Here is a 24,788-nt window from a genome sequence, read left to right on the forward strand (position 1 = left end):
CCCTCATCTCTTCCTGTTGTGGGCGCTGGCCTGAACATATTTCACCAGGTAGTCTTTCCCTTTTTCTGCCACGGCAGATTTTAGAGACGGTTCCCCAAAGTTCCTCTTTCAAGGAAAAAAAAAAAAAAAAAAAAAAAAAAAGGATGTAGCCCCATCTCAACCATTTGGCTCTTGCCCGAAACTAAAATTGAAGGATCCTAACCAGCCCACAAAGGACAGAAGGAGTCTCGCTTGAGTGAGTGCCTCTTCGAGCACTTTGAGAGGATAGAACCAAAACTTTTATGCATTAAAAAACGCAGAAGGAGAGTCCCCCAGACAATAATGGCTTTTGGGGGCGTTTTTATTTAAATATGTACAGTATACAATACAGTATACAATGGCTCAGAATGAACACTGCAGGCAAACGCTTAATTCTCTCTCTCCCTCTCCCTCTCTCTCTCTCTCTCTCCCATACCCTCGCTCACAAGGTAGTGACATTCCCAAATCGCATATCAAAGTCATAAATTAAGGCTCTGTTCTTTGTTAAGGGTGGACTTAACGTCAAAAATATATAGATACGTTTCATCTTTTTCCCTCAAATATTTTCAGCGTCCCCAAAATCTACCACGGCAGGTCTTGGGAAGCTTCGAACCAGGACGCCCGACTCTAACATTTACTGAAGGCAAAAAAGGGCTCCTTGGGCATCAGCGCATCTGGTCTTGTGGTTGCCTCCCCCCCGCAGGTTCCCAGGGACCACGCACCCCGACACGATGCCCCCGTGGGCGGCCTGGCGAGCGCTCTCCGTGGTGCTGATCGTGGCCTGGGCGCGCCCTCCAGCTGCCTGCGCCTGCCCGCGCCCCTGCGCCTGCTACGTCCCCAGCGAAGTGCACTGCACGTTCCGCTCCTTGGCTGCGGTGCCCGCCGGGATTTCTCCACATGTGGAACGGATCAATCTGGGGTTTGTACCGCGTTCCCCCTCAGCCCACCCCCTCCCTCAGCCCGCGTGTTTCTTGGGTGTGGCATGCACGTATGTGCGTCCCTGCGCATGAGTGTTCCCTTACTTGCTCTTTCTGCAAGTACGGGCTCCTTGGCAGATTGAACTGCACGAAGTGCAGCGGATTTGGGCTCTTATCCCAAGACACCCAACAGCTGCCGCCACGGTGAGAAAGCGTGAGAGCAAAGCACCGTGACCCACTTCGATTGTAGAAGCCGTTTCCTTGACAACAATTTCTTGATAGGCTGTCAATACCAATGCCCACGACACACGCGTAAAAATGACACTATTATATTAGAAGACATCAGAAACTATGAAAGAGCAATAAACACAGTAAGCGAGGCCTCTCTGGCATTTTGCAACGTTCCTGGAGGAGGCAACTGTGTCTTCCAGGAAACAAAAGAATCCTTTACCGTTCGGCCTATTTGAAATGTCAGTCTGTGGAAGAGATATTTTAACGATGTGTTCCAGATAGAATCTTTCTATTTTAGAACTTTATTGCATTCACTTGAATGCTGGGTGCAGTATATCCATAAATGTTCATTGCTGTGAGTTATAGGTGTACCATTTTCATTGTAAACAATCATGTGGTGTTATTACTTTTGATCATCTAGAAAACAAGAAAAGGAATTCAGGGTTTGGGGAGGACCCCCTCTTGAGACATTTCAATAACATGAAAAAGTCAAACTTGAATCCATGAACATAGGATTTAGACCTTGATGGACAAAAAATGTTTTTAAAGTCTTCTTGCCTTTTTTTTTTTTTTTTTTTTTTTTTTACTTTCAGGTCCAGAGGTAGAATAACATAATGGGAAGTTATTACAATAAGACAGAAATTCCCCTAATCCAAGGCAACAGGCCACTAAAGCGTTCCTCGGTAAAACATTGGGAAATGGGATTATTTCTGTGTCTGAGTGTCCAGCTACAAGGATCATAGCTCCTTGGGGAAAACACCAGTGGTTTGCCAGAAGCAGGAATATTAATATCTCAGCCAGCTTCCTCTTTACAATCGTACAGTTTATTAGGGCCCATTTTAGCATTCTGATCCCATGAGATGCTTTTGCGTAACATTAAAGATAAAACAAAAATAACTCAGGAATAGCTTCACTGCATAGAAATGGAATATATTACTTGCATCTGGCTGAATGTGTAACATGAATCAATGTGCCCCACTTTTTTTTAAGTTGCATTTATAATCCCATAATTCTGTTTTTGAAAGACTCTTCTGAAAGTTGGTAATGAACCGGGCATCAGGTATTTGATTGTGGGAGAAATAAGAACTGTGTTCAATACAGACCCCACTTGAGTTTTGCTCACTCGTCTTTTAGCCATTCTGGAAAGAATAGAAAACTCTCAAGGAATGAAGGATTATTGGCAGAGCCTTCGTGAGGTATTCGGTCTCCACACAGATGTTCTTAGAATTCCCCATCAGGATTGAGGGAGAGATTTGCTGTTTCCTGTTTGGATAGCTCAAAAGCTTCCCCCAACCCCCCCAAAAATTTGACTTTCCAAATATTTTTGAGCAAACAAAATAAAAACATCCACTTAGTGTCTGATTTACAGACATTTACATGTTCCCCCCCCCCCCTTGATTAAAACACTGATTTTGGTAACGTCTTTCTGGAGTTTCCGAAATACGCACAGCGGTCTTTTATTATTAATATTTTTTTTATTTTCAATTTTGTTTTGTGATACTAACCGGTCTCCATGAAGCAGTTTTGCACATACGTCAGGTGCGAAAGAGAACATTGCACTTAGTTGGTTCCTTAGCCAGGAACTGGCCATCAAGAGGCAAGAGAGACGCTGCCGTATCTGCGCTGGTTTCCGCTGGATGCACAGGACATTCACGCTCACCCCCTGCAGACCTCTCGGGCCTTAGCTTTGGTCTGTTTGAGAGACACCGCCCCATCTGTAGCTCTGTGGCAAATGTTAAAAACAGACACAAGAAGAAGTTACAGGAAGACAAGCTCCTGAGCTGACTTTTGGGAGCTCATCCCCTCCTTTGGGGGACCGAGACCTTGGCCTGCACCTCCTCTGTCTCCGCACCTTCCTCCTTCTGGACTCTCTGCTCTCCTTTTCCCCCAGGGCTTGACTCCGTTAGGCCGCTGGGCATTGCCCCCTAAATGTACACATTCGGGTGCTTCTCTTGGTCTTGGGCGCCACCTCACTCTGGAGTGTCACAAACATCTCAACAGAACATGGCAAATAGCATTTTACATCCCGCGCGCACACACACACACACACACCGGTCTCGACAGATGGCGCGGTTCCCTTGTTCGCGCACATCCACATCCAGTGGAAGCCGTCCCTGTGGTCTGCTCCTTGCTGTCAAGTCCTTCGGGCAGCCCTCCTGGTTGGCCCTGCCAGCCAGCACACCCGGAAGGACCCCCGCCTCCTTTCTCCGCATCGTCCCTCCCCTCGGCCACGGACAGCGGCGTCTCTCCCAGGATGCACCTGGTCTTCTGCCTCCTTTCTCGGCCATCTCTGGCCCCTTCCCCACGCAGTGGCCAGCGAGGTTATTTTCACACATGGCTCTGCTCACATCCCTCCCTCCCTTAAAACTCCCCTACGGCTCCTCAGGGAACTCAGAGCAAAGGACCCTCTCTCTCTCCTCGTGCCTTTCCGGCCCCGAAGTTCCGGGTCCCTGCCAGCCCTACCTCCTCCCCCTATACCAGGGCCCTCCTTACTGTTTGCACACAGGCATCACTCTCCCAAAATGGGGGGAAAAAATTGAGATCTGGTTTCCCATCTCCTCGCTATGTTCCCCACTCAAGACAGATGTCATTGTAGAATCCTAAACAATGATAAGCCAATATGGCACATCACTAAGCCACAGGCAACCGGATCGTGTGTCTCAACTGTAATCGGCATATAAATTTTAGAAGTAATCTAAAACAAAATTTTTTTTAACAAAGAGTTTTATCGCGGAAAGGTGCGCACTGACCTTCGTAGAGGAAGTAACTACCGAGCTATTGACTTCAAAACTGGGGCAGGGTTTAGGCGCCCAGGTGCCTACCTGGTCATACGACCTGGCCACTGCTGGCTGCGTTTAGCTACGAGCTGTTGACGTTACTTCTCTACACGCCCCTTCCTTTTTATTTAGGTGATAAGGGGAAGAAATAAAGTTGGGCTGGATATGTTATGTTTTAGGAGAAACAGGGGCCTGGCGTAGCTGACCTCCAACAGTGCGAGGTTGATAGCTTCCCATTCATTTTAATATGTTTAACCGTCACCTGAAGATATGTTTATTGACTTGAGAGAGAGAAACATCGCTATGAGAGGAACATGGATTGGTGGGTTGTCTCCGTTATGCGTCCCGACTGAGGATCGAACGCACAATGTAGGTATGTCCCCTGACCCGGAATCGAACCCATGACCTTTCGGTACATGGGACGATGCTCCAACCAACTGCGCCTCCCAGCCAGGTCTCTGTTCTTTTTCTAATCGGTTCTTCCAGGATTAATTTTGGCGATTCCTGGAGCCATTGCAACATAACAGGGAGGCTCTTCGCGTCCAGGAAGCATCTTGACTCAGGTTGATGCAAAAACAAAAGCCAAACCACACCAGAATATTTACAAAGAACATAAATAACTTACCAGAACTGGCAACTTGTCCGGGGAAATTGGGGTGTCTGTGTTTCGCTGTAAGTGTTACACGTTGGCCCTTTACATTTGTTCTTTTACAACACGTTATTGTTGTCGTTGACACTATTGCAGACGTCCCCATCTCCCCTCCCCGCCCCCCAGCTCCTTCCCTGGGTCCCTCGTCACACGGCCGCCCGTGTCCGTGGGTCAGGCGCATGTGTCCTTTGCCGACTCCCCTCCCCTCTGACAGCTGTCAGGATGTCCGTGGGTCCGGGCCTCTGTTTCTGTTTTGTTCCTCAGTGTATTCATTAGATTCCACATAGGAGTGAAATCTTATGGTCCTTGTCTTTCTCTGATTGGCTTCTTTTGCTTAGCATAATACATTCCAAATACATTCCAGGTCCACCGATGCTGTCGGAAAGGGTAAGACTTCCCTTTTGTTTTGTTTTGTTTTTGCTCTGTTTGATCACAGTGCTTCCTTATTATATGCAAAGCTCCTTCTGACCGTACCCTTTTCTTTCCACTCACTGGGGACCACGCGTCTTCCATTATCGTGGCTCTAGGACCGTGGGGTGTCCAACCAGTAACGGCCTCCTTTTAAAAGTCAAAACCCTGTGCATCTCCCTAAATAGCCTCTGACTACATTCGCATATTCTGACACAATTCCCAGCAAACCGGCAGGACGGAACAAGGGCTAATACAAAGCTGTCCTTGTGACCCTACCCAGGGACAAGGACCCAGGAGACGCATGGGCTTAGGCAACAGCATCCGTGAACCCTCAGAACCCGCGTTTTTGGCTGAGTTGTGTTTTTGTAAGGTGGGGGAACCATTTCCGTGGGGGATTGTCGAGTCCTCTGAGCCTCGGTCCACTCGTTTGTGTTGCAGGTTTAATAGTATACAGGGTTTGTCCGAGGCCTCCTTCGCAGGGCTCGCCCAGTTGGAGCTGCTGATGCTTCATGGCAACAACATCCCGAGTATTCCCGACGGCGCGTTGAGAGACCTCAGCTCCCTCCAGGTAAAGCTGGGCGTTTAGTAACAGTCCTTTTGTTTTTAAAGATTTTATTTATTTTTAAAGAGAGAGGGAGGGAGGGAGAAAGAGAGGGAGAGAAACATCCCTGTGCAGTTGCCTCTCACGCGCCCCCTGGTGGGGACCTGGCCCGCCACCCAGGCAGGGGCTGTGACCGGGAATCGAACCGGAGAACTTTTGGTTCACAGGCTGGCGCTCAACCCACTGAGCCACAGGAGCCAGGGCTGCTAATAGTTCTAACTGCAGCTTCTGGGACCATCCAAAACTAGGAAAACACTGTAGTGCTCCATAGCGATTTATAAAACAGCCCATTTGACCTAAAAAGAAGGTTGCTGATTTGATTTCTTTACTACACTGATTAATCTGTTCAAATTTCTTGTTTGACTCCGTTTTAGGACACAGTATGTGCATTGCAGCACTATTTACAATAGCCAAGATTTGGAAGCAACTTAGGTGTCTGTGGATAGATGATGAGTAGATAAGGAAGAGGTGACTCACGTACAAAAGGAATATTAGTCAGCCATGAAAAAGAGTGAAATCGTACCATTGGGGACAACATGGGTAGACTTCGAGGGTATGGTGTTGAGTAAAATAAATCAGAGAAAGACAAGTGTCCTACGACTTCATGTAAATGTGGAATCTAAAGAACAAAATTAACAAACAAACAAGATAGAAGCAGAGGCATGGATACGTGGAACAGGCTGATGACTCCCCAAAGGGATGGGGGTTGGGCAGCTGGGGGAAACAGGCGACGCGGTTGAGAAGTAGAGATCGGCCGTTACAGAGGAGTCGTAGGAGGTCAAGCCCAGCACAGGGAGTGGCATCTGTAATACTGTCGTACCTGTACGGGGCCAGGCGACCTCTGCATGTCACAGGAGAATCGCTGGAAGGCCTATAAATGTCAAATCAGTAGGCTGTACACCTGAAACTAACAGGACATTGAAAGCCCACTGTAATTCCAAACAAAAACTGAAAAAAAAAGAGAGAGAGAGAGAGAAAGAAAGAGAAAAACTAAAACAACACAAAAGACAAGGTTCGTGCCAGCCCCTTCCTGCCCTCCGCTCTGTTCTCTGACCGTCGCGGAACCTTCCCCCACCCCTCCCACGCCCATCTCTGCAGGTCTTCAAGTTCAGCTACAACAAGCTGCGGGTGATCTCCGCGCAGACCCTGCTCGGGCTCCGGGCCTTGGTGCGCCTGCACCTGGACCACAACAAGATCGAGTTCATCCACCCGCAGGCCTTCCAGGGCCTGACGTCCCTCCGGCTGCTGCACCTCGAGGGCAACTTGCTGCAGCAGCTGCACCCCGACACCTTCTCCACGTTCTCCCTTCTGGGCTCCTTCCGCCTCTCCAGCCTCCGGCACCTGTACCTGGCCGAGAACAGGATCCGCAGCCTCCCCGACGGGATGCTGCGCAACATGCCGCTGCTGGAGAACCTCTACCTGCACGGGAACCCCTGGGCCTGCGACTGCACCATGCGGTGGTTTCTAGACTGGGAGGGCAAGTCCAAAGGTAAGGAGGGCAGGCGGCGTGCGTGCCGGCTCACCTGTCCGCGGGAGCTGCCGCCTCGCCCCGGCGGAGGTGGCTTGGGCTGTTATGGGGAGAGATCCCATCGCAGCGGAGGGAGGCAGGAACGGCATGTGTGAATGGCGACACAGTCAGCATCCGCAGACCCCCCGTTCATCATTCCAGTGCATTACAACGCTTTAGAAAATGGGTCGTTTATTTATCTCTTTTGTAATCGTCACTCAACGATATGTTTCTCGATCTTCAAGAGAGAGGAAGGGATAGACAGAGGCACAGAGAGACAAAGAGAGAGAAGCATCGATCTGAAAGAAACATTGAATGGTTGCCCCCCGTATGCTCCCCAATGGGGAACTGAACCCGCAACCTAGCTGTGTGCCCTGACAGGGGATCGAACCCACAGCCTTCTCATGTACGGGACACAACTCCAACCTACCGAGCTCCGCGGCCATGGCTAAGGTCATGGTAATTTGATCAGTTCCATGCCGTTGTTGTGATGCACATGCGTGGCAGGTAGGTGTGTGGTGTTGTGCATCGCGCCCTGTGAGGAAGAACTCAACGGGTGCTTGGGGAAGGGAAGGGCGCGGTGGCTACGGGACCGTCCTTTTACGGAGGGGGAGACACACGTTCTGTACTGATGCACAGAACAAACACCTTCAGAACCCGAGCTGAATCCTAAGAACGTGGATTTTGATCCCCAATAAGGAAGGTTTTTTCTCCTTTTCCTTTCTTTACACCCGCCCCCGCCGCCTCGCATCCCTTCCCCAGGGGCCATTGGCTTCGGCGCACCCCGGGTTTCTTTGCTCCCCTCCCTGGCCACAGCCACCCGCGGGGGTCAAGCGCCTTTGTTCCGTCTCTCGGAAGAGAGTGGAGCGTTCCGGCTGGGTCCTCCGGCAGCCAGGGCTGCCCGTCTTTGCCGCCAACCCTTCTACCATCAGCACAACCAGTCTTTATACTGATGACCTGCTCATGCTGAAATCTTCTACTGCTCTCCTGCTGCTTTTGGGATAAAACGCACGCTCCTGACCAGTAGTTCCCACACACAGGTGGTTCCATGGACCACGTCCTGGTGCCCCTGTCTCCCTCAGTCACCCTCTTTACAATCTCCCCAGCTGATTGGCAGCTCAACACCATGGCACTTGGTCAACCTCCTGCTCAGACAGTTGTCGGCAAGGCCTGCAGGGGGCTGCCTTCAGGTCGGCGCCCAGATCTGTGATGGAAGCCCCCGTCGGGGAAGGGTCTTCCCCATCTCGCCCCTCGGTCTGGGCCCCGTCAGGGACCCAATGTATGTCACCATTGCTTGTGGCTGCTTCCGGTGGCAGGCGGCCTTCTTCCAGGGGTTGGGTGAGGCGCCCCGGTGCTCCTCTCTGCGGGCCCACCCTGCGCTAGGCACGAGTGTTGCTTCATCAGACAATCAAAGGGGAGATACAGGTCCACATGCTTCTCCGTCCTTGTAACTACAAAGGACACGTGTCACCTCCACGCACACTTCATTGGTGGGAAATAGTCCCCCGATATGGGGTGCCAAGTCAGGGGGACAGGAAGTGCACTTGGTGTGTTGTTTCCCAGGAGAAACAGTGCCCCATGGAAGGGACCACAGCGCCGTCTGTGCCATTCTGGAGGTCCCTGGGCGTGCTTTCGCATCTGCCTGTGCACACGTGCAGGTCTGCGCCTGTGTGCCTGTGTGTCTCTGCGTGTATGGGTGATGTGTCTGTGTGTGTCAGAAGAGGTTTGGGAAAGGGCCGTATTTGCATTTTGAGGTGTTCCCTCTGAGAGTCGCATGGAAAACTAGGGGGAGGGAGGAGAAAAGAAATACTATGAGACCGCCGAGAGGGGTTACGGTGTGTCACGTCGTAAGTGACAGTGGTTTGGTGGATTCCAGTGGGAATAGAAAGAGGCCAAGACGCCTGTTCAAAAGCATTTCTGCCCTGCCTGGCGGGGGGGGGGGGGTCGAGTGGAGTAGCATCTCAGGCAGCAAACGGTGTGGGCTCGATCCCCAGTCAGGTGCATACAGGAAGCGCCTCATTGATATTTCTCTTTCACATCAATGTTTCCATCTCTCTCCCCCTCTCTTTCTCTGCCTCTGTCTCTCTCTCTCCCCCTTTCTCTCTAAAAACAATGGGAAAAAATGTCTTTGGGTGAGGATAAAAACAGAATTACAATAAAAAAATACATTCTTAGAAAGTACTCATTATTCCTGGTCCTGCAGTTCTACAACCCTGCGCAGTTACCACACACTGTGCTACACCAATTTAACGTTGGAAGGGAAGCCCCCGAGGCAAGGGGACTGAAGTGTTAACTCACTAGGGAAATGCACGCAGGTGGGACCCTCGTGCCCGTGAAACCCCTTCACCCAGGGGCCGATGTTTGCTTCACGAACGTGTAACATGCCCGTTTGCTTCTCTGTCTCAGGGATTCTGAAGTGCAAGAAAGACAAAGCCTATGAAGGGGGTCCATTCTGCGCCATGTGTTTCAGCCCCAAGAAGCTGCACAAACAAGAGATTTCCAAGCTCAGGGATGTGGCCTGCATGAAGCCTTCCATCGAGTCGCCGCTGAGGTACAACGGCAGCAGCGGCAGCAGCGAGGAGGAGGAAGACCAGGAGCAAGACAGCGACAGCCGGCCGTCCCTGGAGGGCCTCCAGTTCCCGCCGTGGAACATCTCCTTGAACATGAGCGATGAGCACGGCAACACGGTCAGCTTGGCCTGCGACATCAGGAAGCCGACAGACGTGCACAAGCTTCACCTGAACCAAACAGACTCTCAGGACATAGATATCAACGCAACCATCGCTCTGGACTTGGAGTGTCCCATGACTCGGGAGAAGTATGAGAAGTTGTGGAAACTGATCGCTTATTACAGTGAGGTCCCTGTGAAACTGCACCGAGAAGCCACGGTCACCGAAGGCCCCAGGGTCAGCTTCCAGTACAGGCAGGATGCCGAAGATGATGCCCTGTACTACACGGGGGTCCGAGCGCGTGTTATTGCAGAGCCCGAGTGGGTCATGCAGCCGGCCATAGAGCTGCAACTCAACCGACGTCACAGCACAGCCAAGAAGGTGCTGCTCTCTTACTCTGCTCACTTCTCTTTCACCGTGTCCAGCAAAGACGCAGAGCAGACTCGCGGCAGGAGCTGGGTCATGATCGAGCCCGCTGGCGCTGGCCAAGGAGCTCAGACCGTCTTGGAAGGGGCTCCGTGCCAGCTGAGCTGCAACGTGAAGGCTTCAGAGAGTCCGTCCATCTTCTGGGTGCTCCCGGATGGCTCTGTCCTCAAAGGACCGATGGAGGACCCGGACGGCAAGTTCTCCATCCTCACCAGCGGGTGGCTCAGGATCAAATCGACAGAGCGGTCAGACTCGGGTCTGTACCAGTGCGTTGCTCAGGTGAGGGACGAGATGGACCGAGTGGTCTACCGGCTTGTTGTGGAGCCTCCTGCCACTCAGCCCTCGGGCACACATACAGTGACAGTTCAAAAGAACTCAGGGGAGTCGCTGATGCTGCCTTGCAATGCGCTGGCAGTACCTGAAGCCCAGCTTAGCTGGATCCTTCCAAACAAAAGGATGATTCATGATTTGGCCAACGCGTCGCAAGTCTACATGTTGCCCAATGGGACTCTCTCCATCCCCAAGGTGCAAGTCAGTGACAGCGGTTACTACCGATGTGTGGCTGTCAACCAGCAAGGGGCTGACCGTTTCACCGTGGGGGTCACCGTGACAAAGAAAGGATCGGGCAAGTCATCCAAAAGAGGCAGGCGCCCCAGTGGGAAGACTCTTTCACGGCTCCAAGGAGACGTTGTGGAGGATGAGGGGGGCTCGGGCATGGGACATGAAGAGAACCCTTCAAGGAGACTTCTGCATTCAAAGGACCAGGAGATGCTCCTCAGAACAAAGGAGGACATGAGAACCAAGAAAGGGCGCAGAAAACCAAAACCCTGGAAGAATTCTGAAAAAGAGCCTGAAAGCAACATCGCCGAAGGTCGCAGGGTGTTTGAGTCCAGACGAAGGATAAATATGGCCAACAAACAGATTAACCCAGAGCACTGGGCGGATATTTTAGCCAGAGTGCGTGGGAAAAATCTCCCTAAGGGAACCGAAGGGCCCGAGGCCGTGCAAAGCACCACTCCTCCGTCGGTGAGTCTAGAAGTCACCGCCGTCTTGCCCGTTGTTTCTCCTCCCTCCATCTCCCCCGTGCAGCCCGCAGCTGGTGCAGAAGAATTCTCAGCAGATGCGTCTTTATTCAGTGAGGAAGAGCGGGTTTCTAGGACCATCTCCCCGAGCAGCATGAGTCTAGAACCAGGCCAGACTGGAGCCTTCCCGGCTGAAGCCAAAGCGACAAGCCCGGATTTGGAAGAATTCATCGATGATGAGCTTTCTGAGAAGACTGAGGATCCGATTCGGACCGAAGTTGCCCCAACGTGGGCTGCAGCCACTACGTCGATGTCTTATGTGCCTTCTAAATCTCCCACCCCACAGACGCAGGATGCAATCTCCCAAGAGCCCACCGGGGACAATATTGCCACGGAGGGCTGGTCTGCAGTAGGCGTTACACCCTTGCGAGAGCCTGCACCCCATGAAGACCAATCTTCTTTGGATGCCACCTCGTTGGCTGAATCTGAGCCCGAACTGGAGATTCATTCACAGCCAGCTGGAGAGAAGATGAGAGAACAGGATTCCAGACGCTTTACTCCATTGCCAACCTTGTCAGTGGTTGAGTCCAGGACGTCTGCGCCAGTTGGAGATTTCACGTTAGGGGAGCCCGATAGCCCAACACGAGGACATCGACGAGAAGAAACGGGCAACCCCCAGCTTACGCAAACTGGTGTAAGCTCCCAAGGCAAGCCCCTGGTGAAAAAGGGCACCCCGAAGAGCGCTGTGATTCGGGGGGGAGACAGGCCGGAGAGACACCCTGCGCGCTCTAGAGGCTCCGACAGGAGGAGTCAGAGCATGGAATCCACCACTTTGCTTGGCTCTGCGCTGGGAGGCAAAGACAGCGCGGCGCCCTCTGAGAGTCGCAAGGAAGCCACGCTCAGTTCTCGGTTCGACAAGGACACCACCACCCTAGCTACGATGACGCCAGCCCAGAAGGCCACGATGCCACCAGCACCCACCACCCAGCCTCCTCGGAAAAGACCCAATGGGAGGAGAAGGTTACGGCCCCACAAATTCCAACATCGGCACAAACCAACCCCATCCACAACTTCTGCCCCCACGGAGACTTTTTCTACTCGGCCAACCCAAGCGCCTGGCATGAAGACCCCCAAACAAGTGGATGCTTCGCTGGTTCCTACATCTTGGGTGGAGGCTACGGTTGGGATCCCAAAACAGGTGGAAGTGGGGACGCATGCAGAACATGCAACCAAGGGAAGCCCACGAAGGAAACATGGGAAGAGACCCAACAAGCATCGGTACAGCACGTCTACAGCGAGCTCTACTGCATCTGCGTCCAAGCCCAGTCTTTCTTCAGAAAATAAGCATAAAAATGTCATTAACCCCAGCCCAGAAATTTCACGTGTACCTACAACCATTTCTCCGAGAACTGACGACCCACGGGAGGTAACTAGAGTGACAGATTATATGACAACCACCGCCAAAATGCCTGCACCTCATCATGCATTCCAAGACACGGTTCCAGGCACACGGAAGCCTGTGTCTGATGACAAAGAAATGAAGAGTTATGGTGTCACAATAAACATCGATGACAATAAAACGGACAGTTTCGTCCCTGGCAAGTCAGGCATGAATGCTCTATCCCCTTCAGTCCCCCAGGTCTTCACTGTGGGAGAATTTGAGGGAGAACCCCCTCCTTCTGGGTCTCCTGGAGGCTGGGATCCCCCAAGGCCAACCCAACCCGGGAAGCTGCCCACAGATACGCCTGCCACCATTTCTTTGGAAAACCGTATAGACTCATCACCATTTCTGAAAGAGTCCGAGGGCATCGATCTTCCCGCTGAGGTGTCCCCTTCTCCTGCGGTCTCGACAGTATTTCAACTGGCAGAAGTCGTTCCTTCAACTGCGCTCTCGGGCACAAAAGCAGAGTCATCGTCACGTCAGGCAGAAGCCACCCAGAGTGAGCAGGACTTTTATGAAACCACGGCAGCTCTTCCTCGTTCTGAGATGAGACCCGAAAACCAAGTTCGCCCTCCTGCCCCAGTGGAAGAACCTGCACCCTCACCGCCGCCCACAACTCTCGCGTCTGTAGTGCAAACCACCCTGAAGCCCGCGCGTCTGACGTCAACAGCACCTGCAGTGTCAACGGACGCCAAGGAGAGTGTTTTCTTCAATTACGTGGGGGTCCCAGAAACAAAGGCACCCCCGGTGACAAAGGAGGGGACACAGCCTCTATGGAGAACAAATGAATTATCCACCTCCTCGCCCATGGAAGACGAATTTAAGTTAAGTCCAAAGCAGGGGTTAGGAAAGGAGGCATTCGATGATAGGGCCCAAAATACCCTTCCACGCGGCCCCGATCGTCACCGCCAAGATGGGAGAGTCCACGTTTTCCACCCACCGACCAGAGTCCCCCCAAGAGGGACGATGACACCACTTTACATGACCGCACGAACTCCCTTCAGATACCTGGTAACTTTGCAGCCTTCTCATCACTTCACCAATAAACCGGGAATAACTGCATATCCTTCGAGGGTTTTGCCAGAGAATAAGCACTCTCCGACCCCCAAATTACCAAGCCCCGCAGCCCCTGCTGACCCATGGCATGGTTCCCAACCCAATAATCTGCCCGAACGAGGAACTGACCGGTTCAACGGCAACTCCCAAGTGTTTGGAAATAACTACCTGCTGGATCTAAGAGACCCTGTGGGCAGGTTTCCAAATTCAAGAGCACCTTATGACTCCAACGGACGGCTTCCTTTCTTTTTCAACAGGACCTTCTCTTTCCCACAGTTGGGAGTTACTCCAAAGCCCCCAACACCAACATCTCCCGTCCCAGCGACGACAGAGAGAAGAGACAACCCAAGTCCCTACAACAGGATACATTCACACAGCGTCATCCACATGGACTTTGGTCCCCCAGCACCTCCATTGCTGCCCCACCCCCGGACGATGTCACCACCGTCCACAAACCGACAGAACATCCCTCTGGTGCACCCCACCCGGAGCTCCATCCCCTTCATGACATCTCCAGGCCCTCCTTCCAGAAGCTTCCATCAGAGCAGCTCAAAGTTCTTCTCTGCCGGAGGGCCACCTGCTTCCAAATTCTGGACACTTGGGGAAAAGCCCCAAATTATCACCAAATCCCCTCAGACTGTGTCTGTCATCGCAGACACCGATGTCCTGCTGCCGTGCGAGGCAACGGGGAAACCCAAGCCTTTCGTGACCTGGACCAAGGTTTCTACAGGTAGGACATTTAAGTGTCTGCATCTTAACTGGGACTTGGGTGGGAGGTGTCGGTTCTGTCTGTGACCTCAGGCACCACCAGAAACTCTGGGGAGAAAGACAGGCTGATGGAGAAAGGCGGGACATCAGAGAATCCAGCTAGAACATGGTCCTGTACAGGGGACAGGAAGAAAGGAACTAGAATGCACATGACGTTTCCATAGAGCTGTGGAGCCAAGTGACAGGTGCTTTGGATGGGGAATAGTGTCCATTTCGGGATGCTTCGCCAGGGAGCCTCTTACCTTTTCCCGCAAGAAAAGTCTTCTACCTGCCATATAGGGTGCAGTGTAGGCTCGGGGAAGGTGGGTCCATTTGCCCAGGCCTTTCAGCGCCTCGTAAAGGGAAATGCCCCTTGTTCTGAGATCACCAGGCATTGCTTTGATTTGAGTCTAGATCTACAGCTGGATTTGTTGGCTACAGCTTCCATAACACATACCGCAGACGGGGCAGCTCAGACAAGAGATATTTCTTCCTCCCCGTCCTGGAGGATGGAGCCTGAGACCCAGGTTCAAGCAGGGCCGGCTCCCCCTGAGGCCCCTCTCCTGGGCGTGGGGACGGCCGTCCTCTCCTGGGTCCTCCCACGGGTGTCCCTCTGGGTGTGTCTGTGTCCCCATCTCCTCTTCTTGCAAGCACCCCAGTTCTAGGGGGTCAGGGCCACCCTCGTGACCTCATTTCACCTTAATCACTTCCCTAGAGACCACATTTTTTAACTCAGTCCCATTCTGAAATCCTGGGGGTTCGGGTTTCAGCATATTAATTGGGGGGAGATGCAAGTCAGCCCATAATGATGCTCTAGACTATGGTCTCTACTCGTCTTTCCAACACCCCCAAAGAGCCCTTTGCTCCATAGACCTGACACTTGCTTTGTCTAAATGCAGAGATGATTTCTAGCTGATAGAAGAAAGTGAAGCCCAGAAGCTGTCCCTCTTCCCCATTTTCTTTGTTGACTCGGCTGTGACCTTCAGGCCTGTATTCTGATCAGAGAGAGGCTTTTCCTCCTCTGTTTTGATCACGCAGTGATGATTTATGCTAATAGCCCTCGGGAGAGCACTATGCCCATCCTATCACACATGTGTTGCAAGCACGCCAAACGTCAGGCGCTCAGAGCGCGAGGGAAACTGGCTCTTTGATCTCCTCAGCGTCTGATGCCATGTTTTTCATCATGATCCCTCAGCAAGTTTGCTGGAAGCGGTTCATGGCAACCCGTGGGTTCGTCTTTGTAAAAGGAGCGAGCCTAGGAAGGAAGACATTTTCTTTCCCAGGGAGGTTCCATTGATTCTTAGGGTCTTCTGTACCCTGTTCCGTGTCTGAGCATCCCTGGACCGGGCCCCCTCGGTAGACGTCCACACACATGCTGGCCACCTCCAGGAACCCCCTCCTATTGGCCAGCTGCATCTTGGAAGCCAGCCCCAGTTTTTAGGAAGCCCTTTTTCATTGCGTGCCTCAGCGAATTCCCCTTGTATTCACTGGGAGTTGACATCTATAGTCACAGCTCCTCTATTTCAGTGAGCTTCTTCTGCTGGGGCAACCAAATTAGCTCCTTTGTGGACACCACCTTATCACACTAGCCCGGCCTCATCGGCTTCTTCTCTCCTGCCCCCAATTAAGTGAAATAGTCAACCCTCCTTCTAGCTCTGCATCATAAAATGCATCAGCGGGGGTGGGATCCTCTGTGTGTGGGGCAGCGGGGGAGAGTATAGGTGGGCAGCAGGTAGCTTCCTATGCCCATGGCCACCTGTCATTCAGAAAGACTCAGGCATGAAGCAGGTTGCCTTCTGAGCTGCATCACTTGGAAAGCCCAGCCACACCTGTTCTGAGGAGGGCGGGACCGGCTCCCCTGCCCGGCAGTCCAGCTCCACCGTGAGGGGCTGTGATTTTGGCAGTTGCTGTAGGCATGTCAGCGGAGTTGTCTGAGCGTCGCCCCCTGGAGGGGCCACCCATGGGGGTGGGAGGAGTATAGGCAACTGAGGGGATGCGTGAACTTGGCAAAGGACGTGAGCCACTCAGGAACGGCACCGGAGAGTGCTTCTGGGATTTCAAGTCCCCTCTGCAGGTAGGACTCGGGTCTTAGACACAATCATTAAAAGGGCGGAGAAGAATGACACCATGAAAAAAAATAAAATAGCTCATCCTGGAAGCCGGGACCCAGGAATGCAGCAAAGATGGCTTAAAAAGGAGAGTTTTTCAGTGCGGGAACGTGGGATGTATTATTGTTCAGGCAAAGCCAACCGATGAGGGATGAGTACCCCTGAGAACATAGTGTGTTCCTCATCGTCGCTGAAGGCGGGGATGCATCTCGACACCCAGGGTCACATGGGGCAGCGCAGGCTGTCAGGACGCAGATGGAGAGACGGGACAATGTGCACGACAAGCCGTAGTGGGGTTCCTGCAGGAAGGGACGCACACGCAGACCGAGCAGGTTCAGCCCTGGCTGGGCTCAGTGATGCCCGTGGGTGGGTGTAATGCACCCAGTACTTTCCCTACTTTATTAAGCCACAGGGAGTGGAGAGTGGGGAGAAAGGGGACAGGTCCCCCAGACGGCCGTGAGATGCCACCTGAAACCACTGCCTCATGCTCAGCTCGCCCAGACAGACCAGAGACGGGCCAGCTGACTGTGGCCAAGCAGAGGTGCTCAGGGGCTGCTACTGGGCGGGTGCTTGCATCTGCCGTTTCTGCCGCAAAGACAACTATTGATGAATCACACTCGCTTGGTCTTAATGGGCAAAGCGTGTTTCTCTGGAGCCTGACTGAGCCTGTTTTTGACCCCCAGGAGCTCTCATGACCCCCAACACCAGAGTCCAACGGTTCGAGGTGCTGAAGAACGGCACCTTCGTTATCCACAAGGTGCAAATGCAGGACCGGGGCCAATACATGTGCACGGCCAAAAACCTGCACGGCGTGGACAGGATGATGGTGCTGCTGTCTGTCTCCGTGCAGCAGCCGCAGATCCTTGCCTCCCACTACCAGGACGTCACCGTCTACCTGGGGGACACCATTGCCATGGAGTGCCTGGCCAAGGGGACCCCCGCTCCCCAAATCTCCTGGATCTTCCCTGACAGGAGGGTGTGGCAGACTGTGTCGCCTGTGGAAGGCCGGATCACCCTGCATGAGAACCGCACGCTGTCCATCAAAGAGGCGTCTTTTGCCGACCGGGGCGTCTACAAGTGCGTGGCCAGCAACGCGGCGGGCGCCGACAGCCTGGCCATCCGCCTGCACGTGGCGGCGCTGCCCCCGGTCATCCAGCAGGAGAAGCTGGAGAACATCTCCCTGCCCCCGGGGCTCAGCATCCACATCCACTGCACCGCCAAGGCTGCGCCCCTGCCCAGCGTGCGCTGGGTGCTCTGGGATGGGACGCAGATCCGCCCTTCCCAGTTCATCCACGGGAACCTGTTCGTCTTCCCCAACGGGACGCTCTACATCCGCAACCTGGCGCCCAAGGACAGCGGGCGCTACGAGTGCGTGGCCGCCAATCTGGTGGGCACGGCGCGCCGGACGGTGCAGCTGACGGTGCGGCGCGCGGCGGCGAACGCACGCATCACCGGCACCTCTCCGCAGAGGACCAACGTGCACTATGGCGGGACCCTGCGGCTGGACTGCAGCGCCTCCGGGGACCCCTGGCCCCGCATCCTCTGGAGGCTGCCGTCCAAGCGGATGATCGACGCGCTGTTCAGGTACGTGCGCCCCTGGGTCACGCTCCGCCACCCCGCTCCTGTGCACGCCTCGCCTTCGAGCGCCTCTGGAGACACCTCTCCAGGGAGCATCCTGGTGCAGGATGGAGACACGCAGGTGTTCCTGCATGAGTGGTGTTTGTTGTCCACTCCTTGAAATCTGGGCTTTGTAGCCTAGCATCCCTGCTTTGCCACCCTCCACCCCCAAACAAAGCAAATAGCGTTTATTTTAACTCTATTTTTATTATTGCTGATTACCATTTCAACTATATTTTTATGATACGGTTAGATAAAGCCGTCTATTTCAATAAGGAACGCCTACAAAATGCATAGACGCCCTGGCTGTTGTTTTTAAAAGACTTAAAGGAAAGGATGGAAAGCAAAAGAGTGAAGGCGAGAATTTTTTGTAGCTTCTTTGGCTTATTTTTTTTTTAAATCTGTAATTTCTAAATCTACAGTTGACACACAATATTCTATCAGTGTTGGGCGTGCAACGCAGCGGTCAGGCGTTTATGTGACATACAAAGGGATCCCCACAATGAGTCGAGCACCCACCTGGCGCCATGCGCGGTTAGGACAGCATGACTGGCTCTGTGCCCTGTGCCAGACTTTACATCCTGTGATGATTCTGTAACCAGCAGCCTGGGCTCCGCCCTCCCTCGGCCTGGAGGCATTTAGCGCAGCAGCGGCATGGCCCACAGGGAATTCTGAAAGGCGGTTTTGTCCCAAAAGGATGCCAGCTTCTCGTCCACTGTCTTCAATTCTCCAATCCTCAAGCGGAGGGGGCGATTTTGTCCCCCGGGGACACTTAGCAGAGTCTGGGGATGTTTTGGGGCTGATGTGCCTCAGGGAAAGGAGGTGGCTCCTGGCATCTGGTGGGTGGGGACCAGGGAGGCTGCTCAACACCGTCCCGCATGCGGAACACCCCCATTGGGAAGCCATTTAGTGCTGAAGTTTACAGTCCCTTTGTGAGTATAAGAGTCTCTGTATCTATTGTTCCTCTACCTATCTATCTATCTCATCTGTCTGTCTATAATCTATCATGTACCTATTATTTATCTATCATTTATTTATCTCTTTCTCTCTCTCATCTACCTTTCACCTGTCTGTCAGCTCTCACCTGTGTAGCTGTAGACCTATTAATCATTTATCACCTATGTATCTATCATCTGACCTTTATCCATCATCTATCATATGTCTACTGACCCATTATCTATGTACCTATCACTTGTCTATCTACCTTTCTATTTACTTGCCTACCTGCCTGTCTACCTATCTATCCATCTACCTCTCTTCTGCATATCTATCTACTTATCTATCATCTACCTACCTATCATCTGTTTACCTATTTACCTACCTATCATCTATTTCTCCTTCATCTATTTATTATATGTCTAGCCATCTATCTACCTATCTATCATCTATCTATCTGTGTATCTATCTACCTATCATCTATCTATCTATGCCAGTGGTTCTCAACCAGATGGTTGCACCCACAACGTGCACCCACCAGTACAGTTGTTCTTGGCAGCACTGGGGGTGGGGGTGTTCCTACCTCGTGTGTGCAGACCAGAGATGCTGATCAACCCCGCACCATGCACAGGACAGCCCAGCCACACAGATTCATTTAGACATACATCCAAAAGAGCCAGTGTCTGTCTCATAAGCATTTCAAGGTCTAGAGGTAAGAGACTGTATTGCACAGTGAATCCAGGGAGTGTCGGTGGCTTACAGTACATCTTCAGCGTCCTCAGCCCACGCAGGAGTGCATGTCAGTGTGCGTTCTTCCCCAGGACGCGAGCAAGGCCAGCGTGCACGGGCTCTTCCCGGCAGTGTCTCTCCAGCTCTTTCCGATGCAGGAAAAGGGCAAAGATGCTTTCTCCTTCCCTACGTGAATTTTACGAGGGTGGGCGGTGTCTCGTGAACCTTGCACAGTCAACTCAGAACGCGATGTACCCAATTTTCCCTGCAAATCTTCCAGCGAGGGGTTGTATTGCCATTTAGAGACATGTTTCCAGTTGACTTTGGATGGCCTGAGGCAGTATGAAGTGTGAAAGAATATCATCCTGGACAACTTTGAACAATTCTACTAGTATCTCCCTGTAAATCACAAACCATCGTCTCTGTAGCTCCATTATGACTAAATTCTGTCCATTGATGTTCTTTGTTAAGTGTAATTAAACAGCCCACATGAGTCTTATAAAAGACCGCGTTTTTGGCCCTGCATACCAATTGGAATGATTTAAAAATACAGAAATTGGAAAACTCAGTGATGTGTGGGCACATGGTTCAGTTTCTCAGTTGATGCGGATGAGCTAACCATCAAGTCAGGGCTAGGAACCACTGGTATAGAAGTTCGCAAATATTTACAGACTTGCTACTCTACAAATTTTTGGATTCAAACGCCAGGACATATGAAACTATCTTCATTTCCCTCTTATCCCAGCAAACGATGTTGACGCAACTCACACCGAAGGCCAGCAGAACCGTTTCTTTAATCATCGTTAGTGGTTGCTTTTATAACAACAATAAGCTGGTTATCAGGTTGAATTCAATCCCAGGCAGGCTTATTTCTTTTTAACCCTCTATAACACAGTTCTAGATGTAGACTAATGCACTCTTTAGAAAGTATTTAGGGTTTAAATTGGAACCTCCCTCCCCACCCCCGCCAAGCACTCATGCCACTATTGTGATTGACACGTGATTGAGATTTCCAGCCTCGACAGTGCTAAAGCAGGGACCTCCCAAATCTGTTCACCCTGTTATTGGCAACATTCATTCTGAGTTGTTCAAGGACACATCAATACTTATAAACATGTCGCAGGCACCCTGAAGGTCCTTTGAACGTTTTTCCATGTTGCCTGTTTAAGACAATAAAGTCTTTTATAAATGGTCACTCAGAGGTGTGTGAGCTTTGATGCAACTTAAAAGAATTTTTTAATTGATCTTTAGGGAGAGAGAGGAAAGAAGAGAGACACAGAAACAGTGATTCGCCATTCCACTTACTGATGCCCTCATTGGCTGATTCCTGTATGGGCTCTGACTGGGAATCGAGCCCACAGCCTTTGCCTATTGGAGTGACGCTCTAACCAACTGAGCTACCCAGCCAGGTCTGGGTCCAACTTTTACCATTTCATGTGGGGAGAAGGAAAGCCGACTTGGGGCTGTTAGCTGGTGAGAGTCACTCAGCTTTGGTTTCTGATTGTAGGGAAGCAGACTGCATCAAGAGGGCACATTTTCAAGAATTCCACTTTGGCATGGAACCTCTGGGTAGAACCACAATTAATTATGTCATCTAGACTATAATTATTTTGCTCCATGTTGTCTCATAGTGCGACACAGTATCATTTTAGAAAATCGTCAAGAGCAAAAACAGGGTCTAAAGCATTTTTTTCCCCAAAGCACTTCATCTCTTTATGAGATGAGGTCACATTCATTCTACCTGATTTGACCCTTAACGTAATGGCTCCCCTGTCTGCCAGGCAAACGCTTGATAGACACACTGCCACCCTAACGGGATTGGTGTCTTTGTGTTTCACATTCTCACATCAGCAGCCAGGCCACCCAAACGTCAGACTCACCTAGGTATTTCTTGATGGCCGTAAAGAAATAATTTCCATATTTGGACACAATCCCCTCCAGGCTGCAAAGATCAGCTGACATTTTTCGGGAGCAGGCTTTTGTGGGCTTATAGTTCTCAGACCCACGTGGCTTCGCTTCATGCCAGGGGCCCACAGCCAGGATGTAGCATCCGGGATTCTGATGTCTTCTCCCTTTTCTTTCTCTCCATCAGCTTTGACACCAGAGTCAAGGTCTTCGACAATGGGACCCTGGTGGTGAAATCTGTCACAGACAAGGACTCAGGGGATTACCTGTGCGTTGCCCGGAATAAGGTTGGGGACGACTTTGTCGTGCTCAAGGTCAACGTGGTCATGAAGCCAGCCAAGATCGAGCACAAAGAGGAGAATGACCACAGGGTCTTCTATGGGGGGGACCTCAAAGTGGACTGTGTGGCCTCCGGGCTTCCCAACCCCGAGATCTCCTGGAGCCTCCCAGACGGCAGCCTGGTCAGCTCCTTCATGCAATCCGACGACAGCGGTGGGCGCACCAAGCGCTACGTGGTCTTCAACAACGGCACCCTCTACTTCAATGATGTGGGCATGCGCGAAGAAGGGGACTACACCTGCTTTGCCGAAAACCAGATTGGCAAGGATGAGATGACAGTGCGTGTCAAGGTGGTGGCCGAGCCGGCCGCCATCCGCAACAAGACGTACTCTGTGGTCCATGTCCCCTATGGAGATGTGGTCACCGTGGCCTGTGATGCCAAAGGGGAGCCCACACCCAGGGTGACGTGGCTTTCTCCCACCAACAGGCTGATCCCCACCTCCTCCGAGAAATACCAGATCTATCAGGATGGGACCCTCCTTATTCAGAAAGCCCAGCGCTCGGACAGCGGCAACTACACCTGTGTGGTCAGGAACAGCGCTGGTGAGGACAGGAAAATCGTCTGGATCCACGTCAACGTGCAGTCACCCAAGATCAATGGGAACCCCAACGCCATCACCACGGTGCGGGAGATCGCCTCCGGAGGGAGCCGGAAACTCATCGACTGCCAAGCGGAAGGCATCCCTACCCCAAAAGTGTTGTGGGCTTTCCCGGAGGGCGTGATCCTGCCGGCCCCCTACTACGGGAACCGGGTCACTATCCATCGCAACGGCACGCTGGACATCAAGAGCCTGAGGAAGAGTGACTCTGTGCAGCTCACATGCATAGGGCGCAACGAAGGAGGGGAAGCGCGGCTGATTGTCCAGCTCACTGTCTTGGAGCCAATGGAGAAGCCCATCTTCCATGACCCGGTCAACGAGAAGATCACCGCCATGGCTGGCCACACAATCAGCCTCAACTGCTCAGCAGAGGGGACCCCAACGCCCACTCTCGTGTGGGTCCTTCCCAATGGGACAGAGATTCGGAGTGGCCAGCAGCTGCTCAGGTTCTACCACAAGAACGACGGCATGCTCCACATTAGTGGCCTGTCCTCAGTGGACGCTGGGGCATACCGCTGTGTAGCCCGCAATGCCGCTGGCCACACGGAGAGGCTGGTCTCCCTGAAGGTGGGGCTGAAACCTGAGATGAACAAGCAGTACCACAACCTGGTCAGCATCATCAACGGGGAGACGCTGCACCTGCAGTGCCTGTCCCCTGGCGGCCGGCAGGCTCACTTCTCCTGGACGCTCCCCAACGGCATGGCTTTGCAGGGATCCCAAACCCGGGGACGCTTCTCCGTTTGGGAGAACGGCACCCTGACCGTGCGAGAGGCGTCCGTGTTGGACAGGGGGACCTACGCGTGCAAGGCAGACACCGAGTACGGCCCTTCTGTCATGAACTTCCCTGTTATTGTCATTGCCTATCCTCCCAGGATCACCAGCGAGCCCACGCCAGTGATCTACACCCGGCCTGGGAGCACCGTGAAGATGAACTGCATGGCCATGGGGATCCCCAAAGCCGAGATCACGTGGGAGCTCCCCGACAAGTCCCGTCTGACCGCCGGGACGCAGGCCCGTGTGCACGGACACAGGTTCTTGCATCCCCAGGGCTCGCTCACCATCCAGCAGGCCACACAGAGAGACGCCGGCTTCTACAAGTGCACCGCAAAAAACATCCTGGGCAGTGACTCCAAAACGACATACATCCACGTCTACTGAAGCCCCCGCCCAGAGTGTGGGCCCCCGGCTTTGCTCAGCACCTCCGAACAAAGCCCTGTTTGTAAGGCAAGCCCTGGGGTGGGGAGCCAGCGTGCGGAAAGGATTTGTCACGGCGCGCAGGGCCCCCCGCCCCCAGTTGGGGTTGGGGTTTGGGTTCATGTTGACTTTGACCTGTGCTCATTGGCAAAAGGAAGCAGCTCAGACGGGCAGGAGGGGTCACCCCTGCGGGGGCCCCCCTTCACGTTTACAGGACGCCACGGGCGGGTACACAGGGTCTGGGTGAAAAATCGTGATCGCTGGCTTGCGGATGCCGCTGCGATACTCTCACAGGGCCTGCAGCGTTTCTGAGGAGCATGTGCTGAACAGGAAGCGTACAGACGGGCAGCACCTTATTATCTCGCCTAGTTAACCGCTTCCGTTTTATGACAGAACATTCTAGAAGCAGTACTCATCTTTCAGCTACGTCCTCTGTCACTTCCAAACTCCAGTGTGACCCAGAAGGGCTTAGAGCCAGAGTGATCCAATTTTATTTCTTTTTTACTGTACAAGTTTTCTACAATACAGCTATGCTTTTATATGAAAGAACTCTTTCTCCCTGGAACTCACTTTTTATATAAATATATATATATATTTTTTTCTTTCTAATTAGACGATGAGCACAGAAAGACAAAGAAACACTTTCTGTCTCATTAAAAATAATAAATTATTGGTCTTTACAAGACTTGGATACATTAGAGCAGGCATGGAAATGTGATTAAAAAAATTCCTCTACGCCATTCTTCAAATGCAGCCATCGTTGTTATATTGCCTTTCCAGGAAATCCTGCCGGAGTTGGGGGGAGGCGGGGGTATCGGATTTCCTAGTTTATGAAGTTTATCGTAAGATCTCTAGGGGCAGACAGGGGTGGAGGCAGATGGGGGGAGAC

At 52.4% G+C, this 24,788-nt stretch overlaps 1 protein-coding gene across 1 annotated transcript; it reads left to right on the forward strand.

Annotated features, from left to right (window-relative positions):
• The first annotated feature begins 731 nt into the window (after positions 1–731).
• Positions 732–23,863, forward strand: MXRA5 (matrix remodeling associated 5). Its single transcript, XM_054585037.1, has 6 exons — positions 732–937; positions 5,442–5,571; positions 6,703–7,093; positions 9,518–14,455; positions 17,264–18,164; positions 21,955–23,863. The coding sequence occupies exons 1-6, from the start codon at positions 750–752 to the stop codon at positions 23,861–23,863; spliced, it is 8,457 nt and encodes a 2,818-aa protein (XP_054441012.1). The 5' UTR covers positions 732–749.
• The last annotated feature ends 925 nt before the right edge of the window (positions 23,864–24,788 follow it).

The sequence above is a fragment of the Pteronotus mesoamericanus genome, unplaced genomic scaffold (genome assembly GCF_021234165.1).
Source record: "Pteronotus mesoamericanus isolate MK-2021 breed Mesoamerican mustached bat unplaced genomic scaffold, CSHL_Meso_final contig_80, whole genome shotgun sequence".
NCBI lineage: Eukaryota > Metazoa > Chordata > Mammalia > Chiroptera > Mormoopidae > Pteronotus > Pteronotus mesoamericanus.

Bases quoted from the DNA above. Each gene is read 5' to 3' on its own strand.
- MXRA5 (XM_054585037.1), top strand. From the start codon at position 750: ATGCCCCCGTGGGCGGCCTGGCGAGCGCTCTCCGTGGTGCTGATCGTG. The intron at 938-5,441 runs GTTTGTACCGCG...TTTGTGTTGCAG, and splicing joins GTGGAACGGATCAATCTGGG to GTTTAATAGTATACAGGGTT. The intron at 7,094-9,517 runs GTAAGGAGGGCA...TCTCTGTCTCAG, and splicing joins CTGGGAGGGCAAGTCCAAAG to GGATTCTGAAGTGCAAGAAA.